The 23,249-nt window shown below is 35.4% G+C and overlaps 1 protein-coding gene across 2 annotated transcripts; it reads left to right on the plus strand.

The window, feature by feature from the left end:
* Positions 1-964: 964 nt before the first annotated feature.
* Positions 965-6,898, plus strand: LOC112756059 (QWRF motif-containing protein 9). 2 transcript variants are annotated; one of them, XM_025804476.3, is made up of 6 exons: positions 965-2,879; positions 3,348-3,467; positions 3,961-4,077; positions 4,182-4,271; positions 6,104-6,211; positions 6,517-6,898. In XM_025804476.3, the coding sequence occupies exons 1-6, from the start codon at positions 1,548-1,550 to the stop codon at positions 6,598-6,600; spliced, it is 1,851 nt and encodes a 616-aa protein (XP_025660261.1). In that variant the 5' UTR covers positions 965-1,547; the 3' UTR covers positions 6,601-6,898. The 2 variants fall into 2 exon arrangements, with proteins under 2 accessions (XP_025660261.1, XP_072053934.1); XM_072197833.1 differs by lacking the exons at positions 6,104-6,211; positions 6,517-6,898 and adding an exon at positions 4,578-4,796.
* Positions 6,899-23,249: the final 16,351 nt, after the last annotated feature.

Below are 23,249 nucleotides of genomic sequence, written 5' to 3' on the forward strand. Positions count from 1 at the left end.
AAATAGTTACTTTTTATGCAGAGAAGAATGAACTTCAATATTATACTTTGCAACGGAAGATTATTATTCTTTTTATAAAGAAAATTATAATGTCTAATATATATATATTTCATATAAATTTAGTCAAAATTTTTACTTTTTATAGTAACAAATTTTTAGTATATATGTATATCAAAAAATATTATTTGTACATTAAAATTAATTATTAATATATTTGTATATAAATATATATGTAATTTAATTTAAGTTTAATTATTTATTAGTCTCTATAGTTTTGTGAAATTTTCAATTAGGTTCTTATATTTTTTTAATTGGGTTCCTACACTAAATTTTTTTCAATTAAGTCCCTCTTAGTAGTAATTGGCTTAATTTTATTGGGACTCAACTAAAAAAAAATTGGTAGGGACCTAAATAAAAAGAAAAATAAGTGTAGGGACCCAATTAAAAAAAATTTGGTGCAAAGACTCAATTAAAAGAAAAAAAAGTATAGGGATTTAATTGAAAATTTTGCGAAACTATAAGGAGAGTAGAGTAATTAAACCTTTAATTTATTTTTAATATATATTTATATTTTAATATATATTTTATTGTCGCCGTTTACTATTAACCAGGATGCCCCCAGAATTTGTCGTTTCATGTAAAAGTGTGGCAATATTGTTGTCGTTTGCGTAACGTCTCTCCCAAGACTCATTCTCGCTTCCAAGTTCCTCGTTTATATATAGTTCTCCCTTCTTTCTACGTCGTTTTCTTCTGTTTGCCATTTTTTCATGAAATATTAAGAATTGCCCGTCACCACAGAGAAAGTGACGTGAACTCTCGTATCCATTTACAAAAATGCCCTCCCAGAGCACAAATCCAACAGCCACAAGGCCACAAATAACGAGGGAAGGAAACTACATAAAAATTATAAGATTGTGAATTGCATATAAGAAATTCAACTCTCAAATAACTTATTGTCTTTATGAAATATTTCTTTTTTTCTTTCATATAAAATATTTCTACCATTATATTGCATTACACGCATTTAATCTGATTTTAAAATACATTAAAAGACGTGAGCCAAAAAATAGTGTATAATTCAAAATAGTATATAAAACATTCTCTTTTACCAAATTATCCTCTTCCAGAACTGCACCTCTAAACTTGGCGAGTGCATTTATTCCCTTCCACATGGCGCGTACGTGTGTAACAGTGTCATTTACTTACCTTCGTCCCTCCCTCACATTTCTGGCGTTGATTTTTCCCAAATCCAACACCAATCGCGCAGCGTGTGACAGTTACACTCTCTCACTCCTTCATACTTCATCGCCGGCGAAGCGTAACGGTCACATTCACCTTCACATTTTCGCCGCCAAAACCGTTATATAACACTCTCACTTATCTCTTTTCTCCAAATTCAGCCCCCCCCTCTCTCTCTCTCTCCGTTCAGCGCTCTTCTTTTCTAATTTAGGGTTCTCACTTCTTACCTTGTGTTTTCTATTTCCCAAGGACGTGTTTGGATTTTGGAATGTACTAATTGATGAAAACGAAGAATCTCAGAGTTTGCAATGGTAGCTGCAATTTCTGCTCCGGTTAACACCAAACGCACCCCAACGCCAAGGCCAGCACGACCACCTCTCTTACCTTCCGAATCGGACAATGCGATCGCTCCACCACGAAGGCCCAAGGCTCGAGAAGTCACTTCTCGCTACTTGTCTTCGTCCACTCCTACTTCTACTTCGTCATGTTCGTCCTCAACGACGTCGTTTTCGTCATCTTCAGTGTCGTCTACTCCTAGAAGGTGCAATTCTCCGATGGTGAACAGGACGGTGAATTCTTCTGCTTCTGCAAAGAGGTCGCAGTCTGTGGAGCGGCGGAGGCAGGGGACTCCGCGGCCGAGTACGGCGAACGGAGGCGGAGCCGAGGCGCCTGCGGCGCAGAGGATGCTCTTCACGGCGACCAGGAGCTTGTCTGTTTCGTTCCAGGGGGAGTCGTTCCCGATCCAGGTCAGCAAGCCGGCGCCGTCACCGACGCCGGCAAGTTTAAGGAAGAGCACGCCGGAGAGGAGGAAGGCGACTCCTACGCCAACGCCGAGGGGGAACGGAAATTCGGATCAACACCGATGGCCGGGGAAACTTATTCCGGCGGCAAATTGCATGAACAGGAGCTTGGATTGCGGCGATTCTTTGACGAGGAAACTCGGCGCGCCGGCGAGCGTGGTCCGGTCGCTGCAGAATTCGATGGACGCACGGGTTTCTTCACACGACGGAGCCATAACTAGATCGGAGAGAAATAGAGATTATGGTGGATCTGAGTCGCTGCACGAGCTCGTTAGTTCCGATAGTGAGAGCGTGACTTCCGGTAGTTCCTCCGGAGCACAGGAATTTTCCGGCGCCGGAGGACAGCGAGGTTCGCGTTCACTCATTGTTCCGGCGAGGTTCTGGCAAGAGGCTAGCAACAAAAACGGTGGAAATAGAGCAGTGACGGTTCCACAGAAACTTCTGGCGCCGAAGAGAACATCGTTCGATAGTCCTGGACCGTCCCCGCGAGGAGTGGCGAACAGCAGGGGACAAGCTTCTTCTCCAATTCGCTCTGCGGTTAGACCTGCTTCCCCAATGAAGCTCTCCGCTACGCCGTCTCCGGCGGTCTGGTCACCGTCATCAAGAGGGGTGAGTCCTGCAAAGGTTAGAAACGGAGTTGCTGGTAGTTTGAACAACAGGTTCTTCGGGAATGAGCCTTCTGTTCTGAGCTTCGCTGTTGATGTTCCGAGAGGAAAGGTTGGGGAAAATCGAATTGTGGATGCGCATTTATTGAGGCTTGTGTATAACAGGCACCTGCAATGGCGTTTTGTTAACGCCAGGGCAGATGCTTCCCTCTCTGCGCAGACATTGAATGCAGAGGTATGTTTTTGAAATATTTAAATTTTGAATATATGTTTCTAATGAAGTTATGGTGTTTGCATTATATTGATGGAAAGTTTAGCTAAACACTACAGTTTCTGCTGCAATATGATTTTGATGTAATTAGCCATAATATGCTTGTCTGTCGGCAATAAAAACCATGACCGTCACCAAACTTATGAGGAAAGAGACACTGTTGGAAGTGTAATCTCATGTTATGCAGAGTAAAGGTTCTGAATCTGTGTTTTGTGTGAATTATTCTTCCTAATCAGCGTCATATCACGAAGACCAGCCTCATTTTTGCAATTTTAGGGTGCTCTTGTGTAAGGAAAAGCGGGTGTAGAGATAGGTTTTTTATGCTTGTTATACTACAATTGCTGGTATTTGTTTTGCTTTCGGCACTTCTTTTGCATTGCATGTTTGGTTTATTTTGTTGCTTTTGACCTCTAATATTCTTCATTGTCTCAGAAAAGCCTCTACGATGCATGGTTAGCAACCTCAAAACTACGAGAATCTGTTAGAGCCAAAAGAACAGAGTTACAATTGCTGAAGCAACAATTGAAGCTTATGTCCATCCTCAAGGGCCAAGTAAGATCTTCATCTTCCTTTCTGCTGAAATTTGATTGTGCTTTTTGAGCTTGATTTGGTTTATAGTTGCATTTCCTTCTTTAAAGTTTCATCCATTAGTCTGATCGTCAAGTCACGTGGTCCTTTGTAGCACAACTCTCATCCCCTGCAATCTTAATCTCATCCAGTTAGGTTGACAACTATAATATACATTTTTTTATTATCCTTATCATAAGTACATATTGGTTCATGGGAATCCCTCAAGCAATTCCTTCTGGATAAACTGGATTCTGTTCATTCTTGGGTTTTTGTTTTTATCAATGGAACCATGGAGGATACACCAAAAGGAAAAGTAGTTGCAGGAAAATCGAAATCACACCAAAATTGTGTGCAGAAAAAAACTAAAAACTTCTTCCATTTTTGATTCACAGAGATCTATTTTCCTGCATGCATGCTATACTAGACATAAATTAAAGTTTGATGTTAAATTCTTGATGGGAATCATCCTGTGCAGATGATGTATTTGGAAGACTGGCCAGGTTTGGATCGGATGTACTCTAGCTCCCTTTCAGGAGCTATTGAAGCATTAAAGGGTAGCACGCTCCGACTTCCTGTTGTTAGTGGCGCCAAGGTATTTTACTTTACCCCCAAAGCTTATTTTTCTCTTCCTCTCGAAAGTGATTACTCATTTACATATTTGACATTAATGTGGAGCCCTCTGTATTTTACCTTCAGGCAGATGTGCTTAACGTGAAGGACGCTATTTGTTCAGCAATGGATGTGATGCAGGCAATGGCATCGTCGATATGCCTGCTGTTACCAAAGGTACGTGTTTCTTCAATATGCCACATCTACTGATCTTGGTCTCACTTATTGTTTGAGCATGTAAATGTCGATTGATTTTCTAATAACTGTTAAGTGACATTGGTATATCCTGGTGTAGATTATGATTATGGTGGAAAAAGGGTGTTATACACCATAAGTCTAGTCTTGCTAGGTGACCAGGAGATAAAAGCACATAAGGTTGAAAATTTCTTAGATAAGGACAATTGTAAGACATGTTTTGGCAAACTTATAATAAAGTTGGTTGAAAACTTAAACAAGTGATCATATCTTAACCAAATTTGGCAGAACTCACTTCTATTGGGGTGTGCGCTTAATGTGAGATCATAGTCTTCTGCTCATGCAATAATCTCTCCAGAAGGTTTAGTTTGCATTTTCAAGAAAGTTGTGTTGGACTTGATTTTTGAACTTCCAGCTAGCTATAGTGTTGAACTACTTATGGTTCTACACTTCACATTGCGTTGCTTTTGTACTTTGTAGTTAAACCCAATAATTTTATATAACTTCCTATTTCCGCTTGGTATGCTACGAGCATGGTTGTTTTCGGTACATCAGTGTTATTGTGGACATTTACTGATGGGGCCCATATCATTGACAAATGAACAGTTACCAATTTGCATCGTGCTCAGAATTTCATCTAATCATCTTCCGTTCAATGATAATCTAACCTCTTTATATAGATCATATTTAACAATGATTAAATTCTACGCTTTTAGAAACCATATTGTTGCTCGATGCCTTTTCATGGTGTAATATTTATAGTTTGAGATCTGAATGAATTCCAAACCTTTTACGACTATACCACCTTGCTGTTGGCCCTTCAACCTAAGTGTAAAAAGGCATACTTTTTGTTGCATTCGAAGGCTTAATATTATACAATTATATGCATGTTAGATATATATTTGTCCACCCTCCACTGTTATATGCCTACTCCTTAATTTTTGTGCTCTTATTGCCCAACTCATAACTACTTTCAGTGAGGTATTTGATTAGAAGCAGAATACAGGATGCCTTTTTGTTAACACTTAACACAACTGCATTTTAGTGGTATTCCAACAAACATTAGCATCTGTAAAGAGTTTTGTTTTAGTTTGATGTAGTAAATTCTGCCTTTGTTTTTAAGTAAATCCTACAGTATGTATTTTCCAACAGACATTACTACATTTCTTTTGAAAATCCAATATGTATTTTCCAAATCCCTCTGAGAATTTTAGTTCTAAAAACAAATATATTTTATTGATGACCATGTATTTTTTCCCTTCATTTTGATCTGTAGTTGGACTTGGTATTTTAGCTTTAGAGAGACAAAAATGAAGATTAAAACCCATATTCCTTGTAACCATAACCATTAGGAAAAAAAGTGTTCTTGCTCATTTCTCTCCATTTTCCCTTAATTTCACAAGTCGGCCTGTATTTCTTGTCCAGCAAGTTGACCACTGGCCTTCCCTACACAACCGTTAATTATGTTTTAAATAAGTATCTTCCGTTGTTTTCCTATGGTTATCCCTGCTTTGTGCTAGCAAAATATGTAAGACTGATATATGTTGTATTTATGGAAACACTAATTTGTTATACGGCGCTGCTAACATGTATTTCTCTCCACTACCAGTTTAATAGAAGTGCAGACGGCATGACCCATCCAGTTTGCTTTATTTCTTTCTTTTTAATTTGTTCCCGGGGCCTTGAGCCTTCACAAATTTACACATGTACGAATTTCCAGCAATAGTTAAATGCTTGAGTTATAAACTTGATTTAGCCTTTGAACTTTGACATGACATGTCAATTTGGCCTTAAAAGCATTTGCAATTTGATAGGTTGGGCACGTGAATTCACTTGTGGTTGAAGTTGCCAACTTAAGTGCAAAGGAGATGGTTTTGCTTGAAGAGTGCAAAGACCTTTTGTCAATGTTAACAACCATGCAGGTAAATTTTGTATATCAGAAAAGATGTGCACTCATTTTGTTTCTTACATTGAGCCATTACTCACCATTTTACTATTTGATTGGGCGTGAGACCTATCCCGTGAATCTCACACTTCATCCATTAATCCATTATAATGTGTGTCGGCTTGGTGTACGAGACAAAAATGAGTATAAATTACACATCTCTAATAGAAAGGGGGCTTTGAGGCCTAAAGTTCTCTTGATTCTTCATTTGATAATTGTTCAAACATAATGGGAGGGTATTAACTAGAAACTCACTATGAAAAAATACCTCTTTATGAACAGGTAAGAGAGTGTAGCCTGAGATCACACATTTCACAACTGAAACGCTTACCCTGGAGACCAACAACAAAATTAACAAGCAAATAACAACATATCTCTTACCCTGCCAAATTTCAGTGCTAACATCATAACAGATAAGGCGTTATTTTGGCCTTGAATTCAATATTCAAAAATACCTGATCAATCTTGTGCAAAGAGTGAGGATTGGAAGTTGTCTAAAATGCGAGCTAATTTGTATACGGCCTTATTTTGTTTTAATTTTTTAAATCTTTAGTGCCGAAGGATGTATATAAAGTGTGTAGCTTTTTGTTTTTCTCTTTTCCTTTCCCTTTTTTTTTTTTTGGTATGTATTAGCCTATTAAAAGCTGGTGAAGGTTTTGAAGAATTCCCCCTCTGTTTTACCGTTATTATTATGTATTTAGTGTTTATAGTATTACTATTACGTAATCCTTTATACCATTATGTCAATTGCCTTTTAAAATGAAAAATGCTGAAAGAATAAGTTATTTTTATAACAAGTTAAACTAATTTTTTTTCTTTTTCTTATTCTTATGTGTCTCTTCTTTCTTCTTCAATTAGTTTTTATTGTACTAAAATTATTGGATCAATCTAGTTGAAGTTGATTATCAAAATAACTTGGTTATATAATATTACGGTTTTATTAGCCTCGGTGTGTACAAAGTACAAGATGAATTTGTACTTTAGAAAAGTCGTTGGACTAAGAAAAGCTATATTTATAAAGTTTTTAGATAAATTTGTATCAGACGTATAAAACTTAAATAAGGTTCTGTATTAACAATATTTAGAATTATTCTAGATTTTATATTAAAAAAAAAAGAAAAAATTGGTCCCGACAATTATTCTAGCTTGCCTAAACTTTAGCGAGGTAGTAGTAACTGTAGAATTTATTTTTCCGTCTGTTAGTAGATGCAACAATCTAGACCATTTTAGGGCCTGAGAATATAGAATTATCTGCTTTGGGTCGAAGTTTATGGGCTAGGTTTGTTCTCGTAAGTCCATATCCAAAATCTATATCAGTTTCTCTGTGTGTTTGCCAGTTTCATAAGAAGGCCAACTTTTCTATTTCTTTAATCTCTTATTATTTTTGGTGTTTTTCTTCCTACGTCCGAAAACAGAAAAAAAATTTCTTTCAATATAGATGCCTAGTGGTGATCATTTGCGCCAAAAAGAAAGTGGTGTAACCGGTGGGCTCTTCATGATGAGCCCATCATTCCACGTATGTCTGTCCCAAAACCAAAACGAAGTCCACCTACTCACCTATGAGGGTCCAGATTGTACTAAGTTTTTCTTTTCCTTTGCCCTTTAGTATAATGCTTTAGTATAGTGTCTGTCATCAATAAGTTAAATGTGGTCGCACCCAGACCCCAAAAAAAAAAAAATGTTGTCGCACGATTTAAAAATATTTTAATGTTATAACACTTTAAAAGTGCACACTATAATACAATATAATATAATATAATATAAAGTTTATTTCAAGTGAATTTTCTCTACTGTTGATAAAATATAAATAAATAATATAACCTGAATTTCAAATAGAGGACAAAATAAAAAAAAATTAAATTTAATTCTTGGGAATAAAATAACTAAAATAAACAATTGTAAAATTCGACTATAGTTGTTTTCTTTACATATAAAAAAGCACGTGTTTTTCTTTTGAGAAAAAAACGACATGATTTAGTTTGCTACAACAATATTTAATTTGTCATGTTAATATTTAAGCGAGTAGATTAATAGGAGACAAAGGTAGATCACTTTTAGATTTTGTTAACCTAAAACCAATCAAAATGATGAGGTAGGCAGCTAGCTGGGTTAAGAAACGTGCGTGTGGTGTGAAGACAAAGATAGTAGCAGAATATATATGGCATGGCACCGAAATTTGGATACAGAAGCTTACACATAGAACGTGTGAGGTCTAAACAAATTAAAAGAAAGAAATTAAAGTGTGTTCATCAGTTTGCAAGTTTTCATGCAAGTTTAGTGGTTCCTGAAGAAGCCACATGTAATGCAACTGAGAAAAGATGCCATTAACACTCTGTGGACAACAGCAACATCACACCCACTAGCTAACATCAACACAAATCATTTTGCCTAATTATTAAGGAAATTATTTTTATTCTTTATATTGATATCCATTTTATCACTATATGACTCAACATAACATTAAGAAAACAAAAATAACTTACTATCTATGGAGGGTGTGTAATCCATATTGCCTACTCTCTACTACTATTAACATTTATCTTCAAAATAATTAAAAGAATTCTTTTTTCCAACAAGATATTGGTATTAGTACAGTTGTATACATTAGAATTTAATTTTCCTCTTTCCCAGTGAACGTCTAATGAGTTTTGAAGTAGTAGATAATTAAGTCATTACACGAAGCGATTTGATATTAAATATCTATCTAAATAATTTTTACATTAATTTTATATAAAAATTAAAACTTGGATATTATTAATATAAAAATATAGATAACTAAATTTTTAATTAATCAAAATTAACAAATTTGTTTTAGAATTTATAATTTAACGTTTAAAATTTAAAATAAATAAAATAATTTTTAAAAAGTTGACTTATGTTAACTACTTGCCATTGCTTTATTAATATTTATTAATCCTATATTCTTTTTGTTGTGCCTTTTTTTTTTTCTTTTTGACATATTCTATCATTTTTACGAGGATAATTCACATTATTAAACCAAACTCCATCCAATATTACACATATCATCCAAAATACGTGAATCACCCATGTGGCTATTTTTATATAAATCAAAACGGAAAGATTAGATTTACATTTCTTCATAAATCAAAACAGGTTTGATTGAATTATATGTGTCTTAGTAAATCTAATTTAGCTGTTTTGATTTATACATGCAACGTATATATAGTAAATCTACACCCACCGTTTCGAATTATACAAGTCTAGAGCCCATAGTAATTCGAATGAGGCTAGTTAGATTTAATAGCAGGATTCCTATAAATAGAGTTTTAATTGGAGGCATTCGAACCACATACTAAACGCTACCCCACCACCTCCCTCTACCCAAACACTCCAAATAGTTAAAAGATAACGTGATGGGAGATAATCCGGACCATCTCTATCGTTTGGATGGAGTTGCCCATATTGTCGGTGTCATCAATGAAGAGGTTAGTGTATTTATTCTTTCAAAAAAAGTATTAAATATTTTATGTAAATGTTTTCTGATTTATTATAATGAAGGTCGTTTATTACATTTTTTACACTAGATAGAGTGGTTAGATTAGTGATTTAATAATTTATAGAGGTCGAACCGAACAAATTCTAATCTGGATACTAGTTACAAATAAATAAAAAAATGTGAGTAACGAAGATAATGTGTAGTGAGACTTAAACCTAATTGGGCATTTAAGCAGAATATTTTAATATTATTAAACCTAATTTTATAAGGGCCAATTTAATGAATAAATAAATTTATTTTGTGTTCGTGATCCTTACATTATTTGGATGCGTTTATGGCATTATTAGGATTGAAATATGCATTATTTGATATTGTTATGTAGATATGTTTTCATGTGGTTGTAAGAGACAGTTTGTTATATTCTTTATGCAGCCTCACCGATGTATCAGTAGCATGACACGTCAAGTGGATATACGACTGGATGAGAGGATCGTTCCGTACTTGCAGATGGCTAGTTTATACCATCTTGCGAGGCTGAACGATACTTGATTTAGATTGGATGAGCCGCTGGTGAGTGCGTTCGTGGGGAGATGGCGTCCGGAGATGCACACATTTCATATATCGTTTAGAGAGTGCACGATTACACTGCAGGACGTGGCGTACCAGTTAGGGTTGCCGATAGATGGTCAGTATGTCAGTGGATGTCTGACGGAGTTTGAGCAATACATCCAGGGTAGTCGCCCAGCTTGGGTGTGGTTTCAGGAACTGTTGGGTGTGTTGCCTCTTGCGAACTGCATCAACAAGTTTACAGTGAAATGCAGTTGGATGCAGGACACATTTGGAGAGATACCTGATGGCGCCGACGAGGCCACTATTATGAGGTATGCCCGGGCCTATATCATGATGCTTTTGGGGACTCAGCTATTTGGGGACAAATCTGGGACTCGCCTGCACATTTGATGGCTGCCATACGTAACCAGGCTTGAGGACATGGGAGGTACAGTTTGGGATCAGCTGCTCTGTCATGGTTATACCGGTGCATCTGCCGCATGGCGAACAGAAATGTCAAGTTAGCCAGTCCATCGCAGCTGCTTCAGTCATGGATCTTCTGGCAGTTTTCTGGGTTCAGGCCCGCTGGATACAATACCTGTCGCTTGCCGTTGGCCTCGAGGTGAGATTATATTCAAGTGCTATGTTTCTCTTTTACTCTGTGGATTTATTTTTATTTAGTGATAACGTGTGGTTGGGTGTCAGGTGGTCAGGTTACAACCCAATCACGAGCGAAAAGGGACCTCGAGTTGCTCATTGGAGGCTCCAGATAGATCTCCTTCAGGCTAGGGATGTGAGTATTTTATCAAATCTAAACAATTAATATCTAATCTCAGCTTGGCAACACTGTAAATATAGCGAAGACGTTGCAAAAATATTTCTGTGCACAGTTCACATGGATGTCGTATAGCTCTCACGACGTAGTCCAGGTGGTGCACCCAGAGATACTTGAGTATCGGCATACGACCTTATGGAGGAGTGTGACAGCATTGATATATTTTGCTGTCATAGAGTGACACCAGGTAGATTGGGATCTACCCCAGTTCGGTGGAGTACAGCCTCTACCCCGTCCCGCACTGAACATTGACTTCTTGATGGCGAAGGATGGTAGAGGTGGGGATAGGTGGAGTCACGTGCTGGCGGAGGTGGGATAAGAAAAACGACCACGACTCAGCATTCTCACCCTCCACAAGTGCAAATGCAACAGGCAGGATGTTAGCATTCCCGTCCTGAGCAATCGCAACAAGCAACGTCCCCTAGTATTTGCCGTACAAGTGGATCCCGTCAATGCTCACCAACGGCTTGCAATGTCAGAATGTCTCAATACATGGTGGGAATGTCCAAAATAGACGATGGAAATAGGCATGCGACTGATCCACTACCCCACCCACTCGCACAGGACTCGTCCTCAACACTGCAACACTACCCGGCATCATCATCTGAACACTTAGCACCCATCGTGGCAACTCGTTGTAGCTCTCATCCCAATCACCATAAATCTATGCCACGGCCTTCTGCTTAGCCAACCAAACCCTCCTATAAGTCGGTCTAAAGCCAAAATGTGCCTCTGTCGCATTCAGGAGTACCTTGATACACACCGCAGCATCAGCTCTAACCATTGGCAATATGAATGTGGATATCACATGGTAATCAAGACTCCTATGATCACTCGATATCGATGTCTCCAGACAAGTATGAGGTTCATTGTACCGCTGCACACTCCAAATACCTCGGCGCTGCCGGAGACTGATCCGAATCAACCATGCGCACCCGTTGCCAAATTCCTTACACTTACCATAGTACTTGCGATAATCATACTCCACCACTTTGTACTGAACTCCGCGTCGTTCCTGAAACTGCTGACCAACCTGAAACTCCCCTGGTCCTCCAGCATCCTGTGTGTCTCTGGCTCCGAAACCGACCCCTGCACCGGGATTCCCCTGCTATGTCATTGCATCCAAGTCCAAATTTGAAAAGTGTGGGGGACACTGTTGAGTCCCCGAACTGAATGCTCCACCACCCACAACTGGATTACTCCTTGCTATGTCACTACCACTATCATCGGCAATGGTGTCCGACTCCACATTCTCATCCTCATCATCATCATGTAGAATATCGTCTATACCATCCGGTGCTCTACCATGTAATGAAACCGGTGCCGTATCAGTAACACCTACAACTCTGTCACCACTGTGGTGTAAATTAGCTGTAAAGGACGGAGAGGCAACATACAGTGCCTTAGGTGCAATCACAGGTACGGATGAGGAGGCACAGCCAGGCCTCGAACTAGAACATGCTGCCGTCGCTGGACCTTGTGGATTTCGGTTCGAACCACCTGAGCTGGAGACCACATATACGAGCTTGGCCAACAACTCAGGGGTCCTCACCTCGGGAAACTGCCTACAACAATGGAATAGAACTTTCAAATCTTCATCACTCCCTATCACGAATGAATCGTACTTCACGTCATCACGCAAAACTGAGATAAGAATTCTATAGAATAATTTCTCAACTCGTTTCATGCCTTGCAAACCCAGTTTTTGTATTATGGAATTCAGGAACTCAGCAAAATTCGTTGAAGGTTTCAAAAAAAATACTAAGAGGATCCTTATCAGTAAACTTAATTCCAGAGTGTGTTTTTTTCTTAATCGACCATCTATAGTGCACTAGTACTAGCAAACTCTCTTTACTCGCCATTGTGTTGTTTCTCTCCCCCTGAATTGAACGTTTATATCATATATATATATAGGGGTTGGTCGCACAGTAAATCTAATCAGGCTCATTCGATTTATGTACTAGTGTAAATCGAAATAGGGTGTTTTGAATTACTATGACCTTTTAATGTGTATAAATCGAAACGGTCTAATTAGATTTACTAGATAACGTTGCATGCATGTATAAATCAAAATGGATCCATTAGATTTACTAGGATACTATATAGATCGAACTACTCTGTTTTGATTTACCGTTCATGACTAAATCTAATATTTTCGTTTTGATTTATATAGAAATTGCCACCTGAATGATTCACGTAACGTTATATATTTTTGAGTGATATACATAATATTAGATGGAGCTTGATTTAATAACGTGAATTATCCTTTTTATGATTTAATTTTATTGAAGTATTGGGTCAATTATCTAATTGTTAAAATATATCTCCTTTTAGCTTAAATATATTATTAGAATTCATTTTTTATTAGGAGTGAATACTCATATCATTTTCATTTTAATTAAACATATTTATATAAAAATTCAATAGAAAAATGCATGTACAAGAGTGACAATAATCATTCGTTATTCTACTCGATCATACATCAATTAGTTAAAAGTATGAAAAGAAACACAAAAATACAATAAAGTTAAATAAAGAAACGTATTTTCTTGATCTTGACCACTGACCAATTGGTCAAACAAAAAATTTAATACTCATATAAACTATAATATTGGCAATTCATTACATATATATTAGTAAAAAAAACCGACAATTACATAAATCATTTATAATTTATTTTAAATTTACGTGAAGTTGAGTATACGTAAATTTTTAATATATATATATAAAATTTTTAATTAATCTTTTTACAAATAAAAAGATAAATTTATTTAATGGATATTAGAAGAATTCAATTGTTACCATAATAAACACTAACTATCTATTAATTTGAATTTTAAAAATCAAATCATTCTATCCTTGTAAAACTATTTTTATAAATTACAAAAAATTTTTAAAGTCTCAATTCTTTTCAGTAATTTTTGTTGGTCATATATGACAATACTACACAATAATTTCTTAAATACATTTTAAATGAATCTATAGTCTTTCTCGTTACTTTGCATGCATTCACGTTTATTTTTGTTTAGTGATTGCGAAACCAACCCCACCACCATTGACGAATCTTAAATTTATATCCATTTGACATTAGATAAGCTCATAGGCCACACATCAAAAAATTAGTTAATTAATTTTTAATAACATTTTAAATTCAATGGATGGTTAGTGTTAATCATGATAATACAATAAAATTTTGTTAATAATCATTGAATAAGTCATCGGTATTAACTTACTTTTTATTTATAAGAGTATATATATATATATATATATATATATATATTCATTTTATTGATTCTACTTAGATACACAAAAATTTATATCGTCTTGTACTTATGAGTAAAAGAATTAAAAAGAATAGGTTGACGCCTTTCAGAAACGCTCTCTTTTTCTCTTTCATTACCAAATTCTCTTGTTATTTAGATAATTTTTCATTAGTAATAATGCAGGTTTAATGATAATTAATTTTATAATAAGAGTATATATAAGATATAATCACTTAACAAATATTTTTTTAGATTAATTATCTTATGTACTCTTGAAGTACTCTTATTACAAAATTAATTATAATTGAATACACATTGTATTCCAATGTTTATACTCCAAAGTATAAAATTTGTTTGCCAATTTACCCTTTACACACTAAATTCTGTCTCATACGTGTTTAATTTACGTAGAATCACATATCAAAATCTTCCTCAAATGTCTTCAAGCACAGTTGTTAGTGCACATGTCTTTGTATGTGCCTTTTGCACCTACAATCCTCTATCCGGAACAATGTCAGCGTTATCGCAGCTGTTTTTAACTTTTTATAGATGCACTCCTCAGAGCATTTGGTTCAATCTCTGCAGCCAAATCTGCTTTTGCATCTGGCTGTACAGATATGAGTATAACTATAGAGTTGTTTGATATTAAATAAGTTAATAAATCACGCATCAAATAACTAGTTAATTAATTTTTAATAGCAATTCGAATTCAATTATGTTTAATTTTGTATATATTTGTTATTTAGATAGTTTTTTATTAGTAATAATATAGATTTAATTATATTTAATTTTATCATAAGAGTACATAAAAAGTACAAAAAATTTAATTATTTAACAAACATATTTTAAAAGATTTTCAAAATGAAAACCTAAAAAATATTTGTTATACCTTATATATTCTTTATGTACTTTTATTATAAAATTAATTATAATTGAACCTACATTATTGTTAATAAAAAATAATTTAAGTAACATTTTATAACATCTATAATGACTTAGGATTCTTAAAGTAATAGAAAAAAAAGTATTAACAAAACTGAAATAATGAAAGTGCTAATTTTTTATAATACGAGCTTTGACTTAATTTAGGTTTTTTTTGCTAAACATGGTAAAAGAAAATTATATAAAAAATTTAATTTGATTGGAATTTAATATATGTATTTTGATTGAAGAATTATTTTTTATGGATATTTAAATGGGTAGAAGTTGTATATATATTTTTTTCAAAGACAATCAATTATTTTTATTCACCAATAAAAGAAAAGAAAGATATTGTCTAAATTGAAGGACATAACGGTAAAAGCAAAAGAAAGGGGTTCTTCCAAAGGCGTCACTTCACACGTCGTAGGTGAGTAAATCAACATTGAATCACAAAATTGAAAAGGGAAAGTAAGGGAAAAAAACTAATCTATTCTTGAAGGCGTAGGGGGCGGACAAAAATTTTTTGGTGAGCTCTAATGACACTAGCAGCAATTTCCTCCGAAGGGGTAGTACCAGCACCTTACTCAAACACTCGACGATTCCGGTCTTTCCATAAATGCCACAGTAAAATTGCCGCAAGAAAAACCTTGTTACTTCCATTTGGTTGCTTATCCAAGAGACTCGTTGTTGAGCTCCACCAGTCGAAGAAGGTGGTTGAATTAGAAAAAGGTACACATGCTTTCATTTCTGTCTTCCTCCACGTTAATTTTGCATTTTGACATAGAAATAGGCAGTGAGTTATTGTTTCACTCTCTTCTTGACACAGTGGACATGTTGGTGGCGTATTGAAGAATCTCTGATGGATGAGTTGCATGACTGGAATTCTTCCGTAGAGATATTTTCAAAGAAAAATTGTAATCTTCTGGGGTGTGAGTAGTTTCCATAGATGGCACCAAATTCCTCTTTGTTGTATATACACTGGGCATAGATCAATTGGTTCATGATGGAACAGGTAAGAAATTCGGTACCCGGATGCAACGTCATAGCATTTGAAGTTATTAAGTAGCCACTGAACCTTGTCTGATCTTTTTTTCGGGGTTATTGTTAGAATTTGCTGTGCTACCTCAATGGGAAACACCTCTGAGACAAGCCGTTGGTTCTATTGTTCATTTTCAGAGAAAAGGTCTTTGACGAACGTTATTCGATTTGATGTTTGGCTGGAATTGATGTCGCAGGAAACTTTATATGGGAAGGTTGAAGGAAGCCAGGGGGTCTCTGAAGATCCGAATGGACTCGCCATCCCCCACTTTTCAGATTGTGCCTTTTTCTGCCACACTTCATCCTTGGAGAAGACTCTGCCACCCCTAGGAAGGTAATACTCCTTTATCTGCACTTAGTAAATCTTCATACCTGTAATACTTGCCCTTTAAAATTCTAGCTAGGAGAGAATTAGGTTGGATTATGAGTCTCCAGCATTGCTTGCCCAGCAAAGCTAGATTATGTGCTCGCAGGTCTTTCACACCCAGTCCTCCCTCGCTTTTTGGCCTTGTTATCTTATCCCAACTAATCTAGATCATGCGTCTTTCCTCTCCGTGCCGTCCCTACCAAAATTGAGTCAAAATACTATGAATGTCCTTCAGCAAAGTATCTGGGAGCCTGAAACAAGATAAGGTATAGATATGTACTGCTTTTCCAACTGCCCGGATCAACATCTAACGACCTCCATTTAACAAGAAACTCTTTTTCTAGCCTTGCACCTTCTTGAATATCCTGTCTTTAATGGAATTGAAGGTGGTTCTTTTTGATCTATTGATTACTGAAGGGAGCCCCAAGTACTTGTCTTGTGCTCCAACACGAGTAATGTTCTTCCTTGTTTCTAGGATTTTTTGAGTAGCATCTGGAGTATTGTTACTAAAGAAAATTGCTGACTTATATAGGTTAAACTTTTGTTCGCTAAAACTTTCATATGACTCCAAAAGCTCTAGGATTCTATCACAACTTTTCTCAGAGGCCTTGCAAAATAAAATAGAGTCGCCAGCAAATAACAAGTGACTAACTGTAGGGCACCTTCGTGTTACCTGAATACCGTAAATCAAACCGTTTTGCTCTGCCTTGTGTAGCAGGAAGGATAAATCTTCCGTACAAAAAAGAAAAAGATATGGTGTTAGAGGATCTCCTTGTCGGATCCCTCTATTTGGTTTGAAAAAACCAAAAGGTTGGCATTCCACCAGAACAGAATAAGAAACTGTGGTAACTAACTCTCGGATCCAGCTAATCTATCGCATGCCAAATCCCAGTTTTTCCATTATGTACCAAAGAAATTTCCATTCGCTTCTATCATACGCTTTACTCATATCAAGCTTAATAGCCTTTTCATGCTCCAGCCCCCGTTTCTTAGTTTTAAGATAGTGCATGCACTCATGGGCAATTAAGATATTATCAGAGATCAGCCGTCCCTTCAGAAAAGCGCTCTGATTAAGGCCTATTATCTTATTCATACAGCTTTGTAATCTATACACCAAAACTTTAGAGATAATTTTGTATATTGTCATAGATAAGCTAATAGGTCTAACTTGGGACATGTTGCTAGCGTCAGGAACTTTCGGAATTAGGCAAATATTTGTGTGATTAAAGCGTTTTAATAGTTCGCGCCTCCAAAGAAACTTTTAATGGCTCGTGTTACATCTTCCTTTACAATGTCCCAATAGAATTGAAAGAATTTCGCTGTCATTCCGTCGTCTCTTGGGGCGCTTTGAGGATGAACACTAAAGGTAACCCTCTTAATTTCCTCGTCTGATACTGGTTTTTGTAGCCTTCGGTTCATGAAAGTTATAACCTTAGGCTCAAAATCAGCGAGAAAAGGCTCTGATCTGCCTTATTGGTAGATGAAAAAATGCCTGTAAAATATTTCTCAGCCACTCTTGCAATATGTCAGCTTGAGAGGATACTACTTCCCCATTTCCTCCCACTAGTCGCCAGATTTTATTCCCCATTGTACGCACTTTGAACTTTTTGTGAAAGAAGGCGGTGTTCCTGTCCCCTTCTCTAAGCCACTTGACCCGGGACTTCTCCTTCCAATACAATTCTTCATTTAGGTATGCCTTTTCAAGCTTCGATTCAACCTCGTGGATATCGGTTCCACCGCACATCCCTACTGTCCTTATTTCTTCCAATCGGGCCTTAAGTGTCTCAATCTCCTTCTTTGAATTTGACCGATTACTTTGTTGCCACTGCACAAGCTTGTGGCGGCACAATTTTAATTTTTGAGTGACGATATACATCGAAGAACCTTCAAATGAAGAAGCCCAGGCTTCCTTAACAATATTCCTTATCTCCTCCACCACACCACCTCTCTTGGAACTTAAATATTTTTTTTCATTTTTCGATCCGAGGATTAGTGTCCAACAGTAAAGGGGCATGATCTGAGCCATTTTCGGCAAGTTTGAGGACGGTTGGATGACAATAAGATTGCAATAGCTCCCCATTTACTAGTACTCTGTCCAAAGTTCCTGGATCAATTTATTCCCTGCCCTCCTATAGCTCCAAGTGTAGTGTCTTTCGATCATACCTAGATCCACCAAATCATTGTCACCAATGAAGAGATTGAAGGCTGTCATAGATGATAAAGACGTGTCGCCACCCCCAAGATAGTTATTCCTCCCTGATTCTGCCCCATCGTCACCGAGATCTCTTGAAATTGGCCTGTTCTTACTAGTTCACTGCAACTGAGATGAACTCCAATTATACTTCATTCCTCATTGTTTGCTACATCTTTCACTATAGCTTGTATATAGAAACTGGAGCTGCTGGTAACTTTAATATTGCACCCTTCTTTCCACGCCATGGTCAGGCCTTCGGCAATGCTATTTGGATTAACAATATGCCAATTACTAAAACCACACGACGTCAACTTCGCTTCCACCTTTCGAGTTTGGTTTTTGGTTTCACAAATAAAAATCAACTCGGGGGAGTGGGATTGAGATATCCCTTTGAGGTTATGGATTGTCAAGGGTCTCCCCGAACTCCGACAATTCCACGTAAGAATCCTCATGGTATTTGGGGTGCCATTTGACGGATGGCACCCTCCGCCTTCTCCTTATCCGCATTCCCTTCCTCCAAACATACCTTTTTTTGTTTTGTTTCATTCTCCATATCCGCTGGCCTTCTTTTGTTGTCACTTACGTGCTGGTAGTTTTTTCCTCTTGCCTAGTAATCTGTTTGATCTTCTTCTTTCTTGACTCCTCTTTATTCGTATCATCCTTTTCCAGTTGTACTTCCAAAGAATATGCCATTGGATTAGCATCATCCAACAGGATCAGAGATCCATTTTCCTCCATAGACTGCCCTTCTTTCTTTGGTATCTGATTCGATGCTACTTTATTCCACTTGTCGAGAGATTCCGGTGCCCTTTTTTCCGTGTCTCTATTATCCTTCATATTCATACCAGCAAAGCCTTCTATTAGTCATGTGGGAGGTGGTTTCTTCTTTAGTTGTGCAGGTCTTAAATTAGAAGTTTTACCCCCTCCTATGTCATCTCCACTCTCTGTATCCACTCTTTTGCCGACTTGATCAGCTTTAACCCACTCTCCAATGCTATCCTGTGTGTTCCGATGTGCCATCAAATCTATGATCAACCTGTTATAGTGTTTTGCATCTTGCCCTAGATATGCACAACAGGTGCAGACTTTACCCAAACGCTTATATCTAACACTAATCTCCATTACCTTTTTTTTTGGTCCAACAAACCGCATACTATCTCAATTTTTTTTTTCCATCAAGTTAGATTTTTGCCTTCACAATTTTAGATGTTTTGTCTCTAACACTAAAGAATCATATTTCAATAACCTCTCCAATCTCACTCAATTTTCTTTTACCTCCAATATTTTGTATATTGAAAGAAAAAAATAGTGAATATACATCTATTATTTATATATTAAACATGTGTGTTACAATTAATATCATATTAATGACTCAATGCTTATCTTGGTGTTAATAATTTACACTATAATAATGTAAATCTATAAAAAGTCATACTGCTAATGGAATGATTAAACACTGTAATTGGGATGTGATTTTTTTTTTTTTTTTTTTTGTAATTTTTTAGTGTCAACCAAAAGAGAACGCCGCCTTGAGCAATTCCAAATTAGAAATCAGAAATTACATGCTTCCAAGAATTTGGACTCTTTCGTCAAGATTCTAGAAACAAAGACACTTGCGGCAGTTGAAAAAGTTGTTGAGAATTGCAACCTCCTTTGGTTATGGTTATAACTCTGAGGACCATTCACTCATTTCTAGATAGATCCACTCTCTAAGCTTGCTGCATGCTTTTGATGACTACTAAATACTCTACTACACACTCATGTTTTTGCCCAAATAATTCATTCTCATGCTTAAAGACATGTAAATATTTTGGTGCGTTATATTCTTTTTTTTATATGTTTCTTAAATATTATGGGTTTATTAAAAATCGATTATCAATTAAATTGGTTATATATATATATATATATATATAGTCTTAGTATTATTTTATATATTTTTAATGTATATTTTATATTTTAATATATATTATATATAAATAAATGATTTAATAATTATTTTTTTATGTGCATAGCATGATTGGTTATGTTTTCTTAAGCAATTTTATGCATCCATACTTTTAATAAGTATTTTCAAGAGACTTATTGACATTGTTATACAATTTCATATCAGTACATTTATATTTAGATATATAAATTTAGAAGAATTTAATTTTTATATATTATCAATATAAAATTATCAGTGTATTAAAATTAAATTTAACTTAAAAATTTATCAATTTTTTCAAGTGACAAATACAAAATAATTAACAAATTATTTACATTTTAAGAATAATTTTTTTTTCACGGTATTTTCAAATCTTATTTTTCGTTGGCCAATGAATTACTATATGTACAAATGGGGTGGCAAACGGGCCTAAACTCGCCGGGTCGACCTGCGTAACCCGGCAAAAAAGGCGGGTTGGGCTGAAAAATTGGGACCGTCAAATAGCAAAAGCCCGCCTAAACCGCACCGCCTAAACCACAGGTTTTTGCGGGGCGGGGCGGGCTTCCCCGCTGGGCTTAGTTTTTTTTTTTGCAAGAGGTAGTTTTACAATTTTTTTGCCAAAACTCAACTTCCCTCAACCCAACTTACAAGAGAATAAAGATGAAAATTGAGTGTTTGGATTATGTTTATTTTATTTTAGAGACAATATTTATAATTATGTTTTGGATTATATTTATTTTGCTTTGGGAACAATATTTATAATTATGTTTTGGATGAAAACTTGGTTTATAATTATGTTTATTAGATATTTATAATTACAAAGACTTTAATGTTTGTGAATATAAAAATTATAATTTGTTTATACTTTTAGAAATTATAATAGTTAAAAGTAAAAAACATGAGAGATTTTTTTTATGTCTTGATATATATTATTTAATAGTTAAAAAAAAAATATATTTAGTGGACTTAACCCGCCGGCCCGCCAGCTCGCCGTTAGGTGGGGCGGGTTGGGATTTTGGGATCGCCTCATTAGGCGGAACGGGGCGGACTTTTCCGCTTGCCACCCCTGACAATGCAGGATTCAAACTCCAATATTTACTTAAGCCAGCTAGTCAACTAACTATCAAATTAACCCAAGTTGGTTGAATAAACTAAAATTTTTATTAATTCATACAATTAGTTGGACTTATAATTATACATGTCACAGTTAAGTCCATATTTACTTACGAATATATAATAATGTCTTATGAACTGAAGATTTCAATGGATTATTTTACTTTGTAGCGTGGCATATGTACATCGTTGATGTTCATTTATTTAAATTTAAGATTAAATTAGTGAGCAATATAATGTCTTAATCTTATATTAATTTAATTGTTCTGACTATATACATACATTCAAAATGGTAGCAGTTGAGAAAGGTTTTGTTTTTGTTTTTTTTTTTTTTTTATTATTAAATAATATAAGGTATGCAATTTTCACATGTCTAGCATTACCTAGCTAGTATATATTAACAATTGATTTGGAGAGGTGCCCAATTGGATTAGATAGATCCAGGAATCCAGCTACTTATGTTGCATACTTTTTTTCTATTGTTAAAAAATAATAATAAAATATAACTCATCCCTTTTTGCGTGATCTATATATCCATATAAAATATGAGTTCAATTACTATACATACATAGTCATCCATTCAACCATTTAAGATTTTTAAAATTATAGATGAATAACTTAAATATTTTTATTAATGTGATAAATAAATAATTAAATGTTTCTATTTTTTGCTATTTATTTATCTATCCGCAACAAAATCCTTAAAATATTATTATAAATTTAGAATAGTCTAATTTTTTTGGGTATTCATCAACTTTAAAAAAATAATAACTTTTATAAAGTGTGAGTGCAACTGCAAAGCAATAATATATTGTGAAAAATGAAGGTATATATCTTTCTAAAATTTTGCAATAACTTAAAATCAAAGCAACAATTAAAGAAAAACGAACACTCCCTTGTCATGGACATTACTCAATTGGAGCAGAAAGTAATGGACTAATGGGAAGTGCATGCATTATTATGTCCTTTTTTTCATATTTATAAAAGACCTTCTTGAGCTAAGTTTGCTCAGAGTTAGGAATAATACCTGTGCGGAAAAAAGAAATAAATAAATTATTTCATGATGGAATAAAAAACTAACGCGTTAATGTTAATGGGAGTTAGTGTATTATAACACAAAAATAATAAATTAATAAATAATGATATGGTTGCATGTTATAAAGCACGGACACTTCAATGAGTTGTCGTCTCTCTGTGTCGGACACATTTTGGACACAACACTTACCGATATTCGTCCGACACGTATGTTTGCTGTGTCCAACCATGTTTTAATAAAAAATAAAAAATTATTCTCCGGATACATGTGAACACACCTAAATATATTCGCGTGTCTAATATTATTCTTAACATATAT

The sequence above is a fragment of the Arachis hypogaea genome, chromosome 6 (genome assembly GCF_003086295.3).
Source record: "Arachis hypogaea cultivar Tifrunner chromosome 6, arahy.Tifrunner.gnm2.J5K5, whole genome shotgun sequence".
NCBI lineage: Eukaryota > Viridiplantae > Streptophyta > Magnoliopsida > Fabales > Fabaceae > Arachis > Arachis hypogaea.

Excerpts from the sequence above, each read along its gene's own strand:
- LOC112756059 (XM_025804476.3), top strand. The coding sequence starts at position 1,548 with ATGGTAGCTGCAATTTCTGCTCCGGTTAACACCAAACGCACCCCAACG. Across the intron at positions 2,880-3,347 it reads CGCAGACATTGAATGCAGAG|AAAAGCCTCTACGATGCATG; the intron begins GTATGTTTTTGA and ends TCATTGTCTCAG. Across the intron at positions 4,078-4,181 it reads CTGTTGTTAGTGGCGCCAAG|GCAGATGTGCTTAACGTGAA; the intron begins GTATTTTACTTT and ends TTTTACCTTCAG.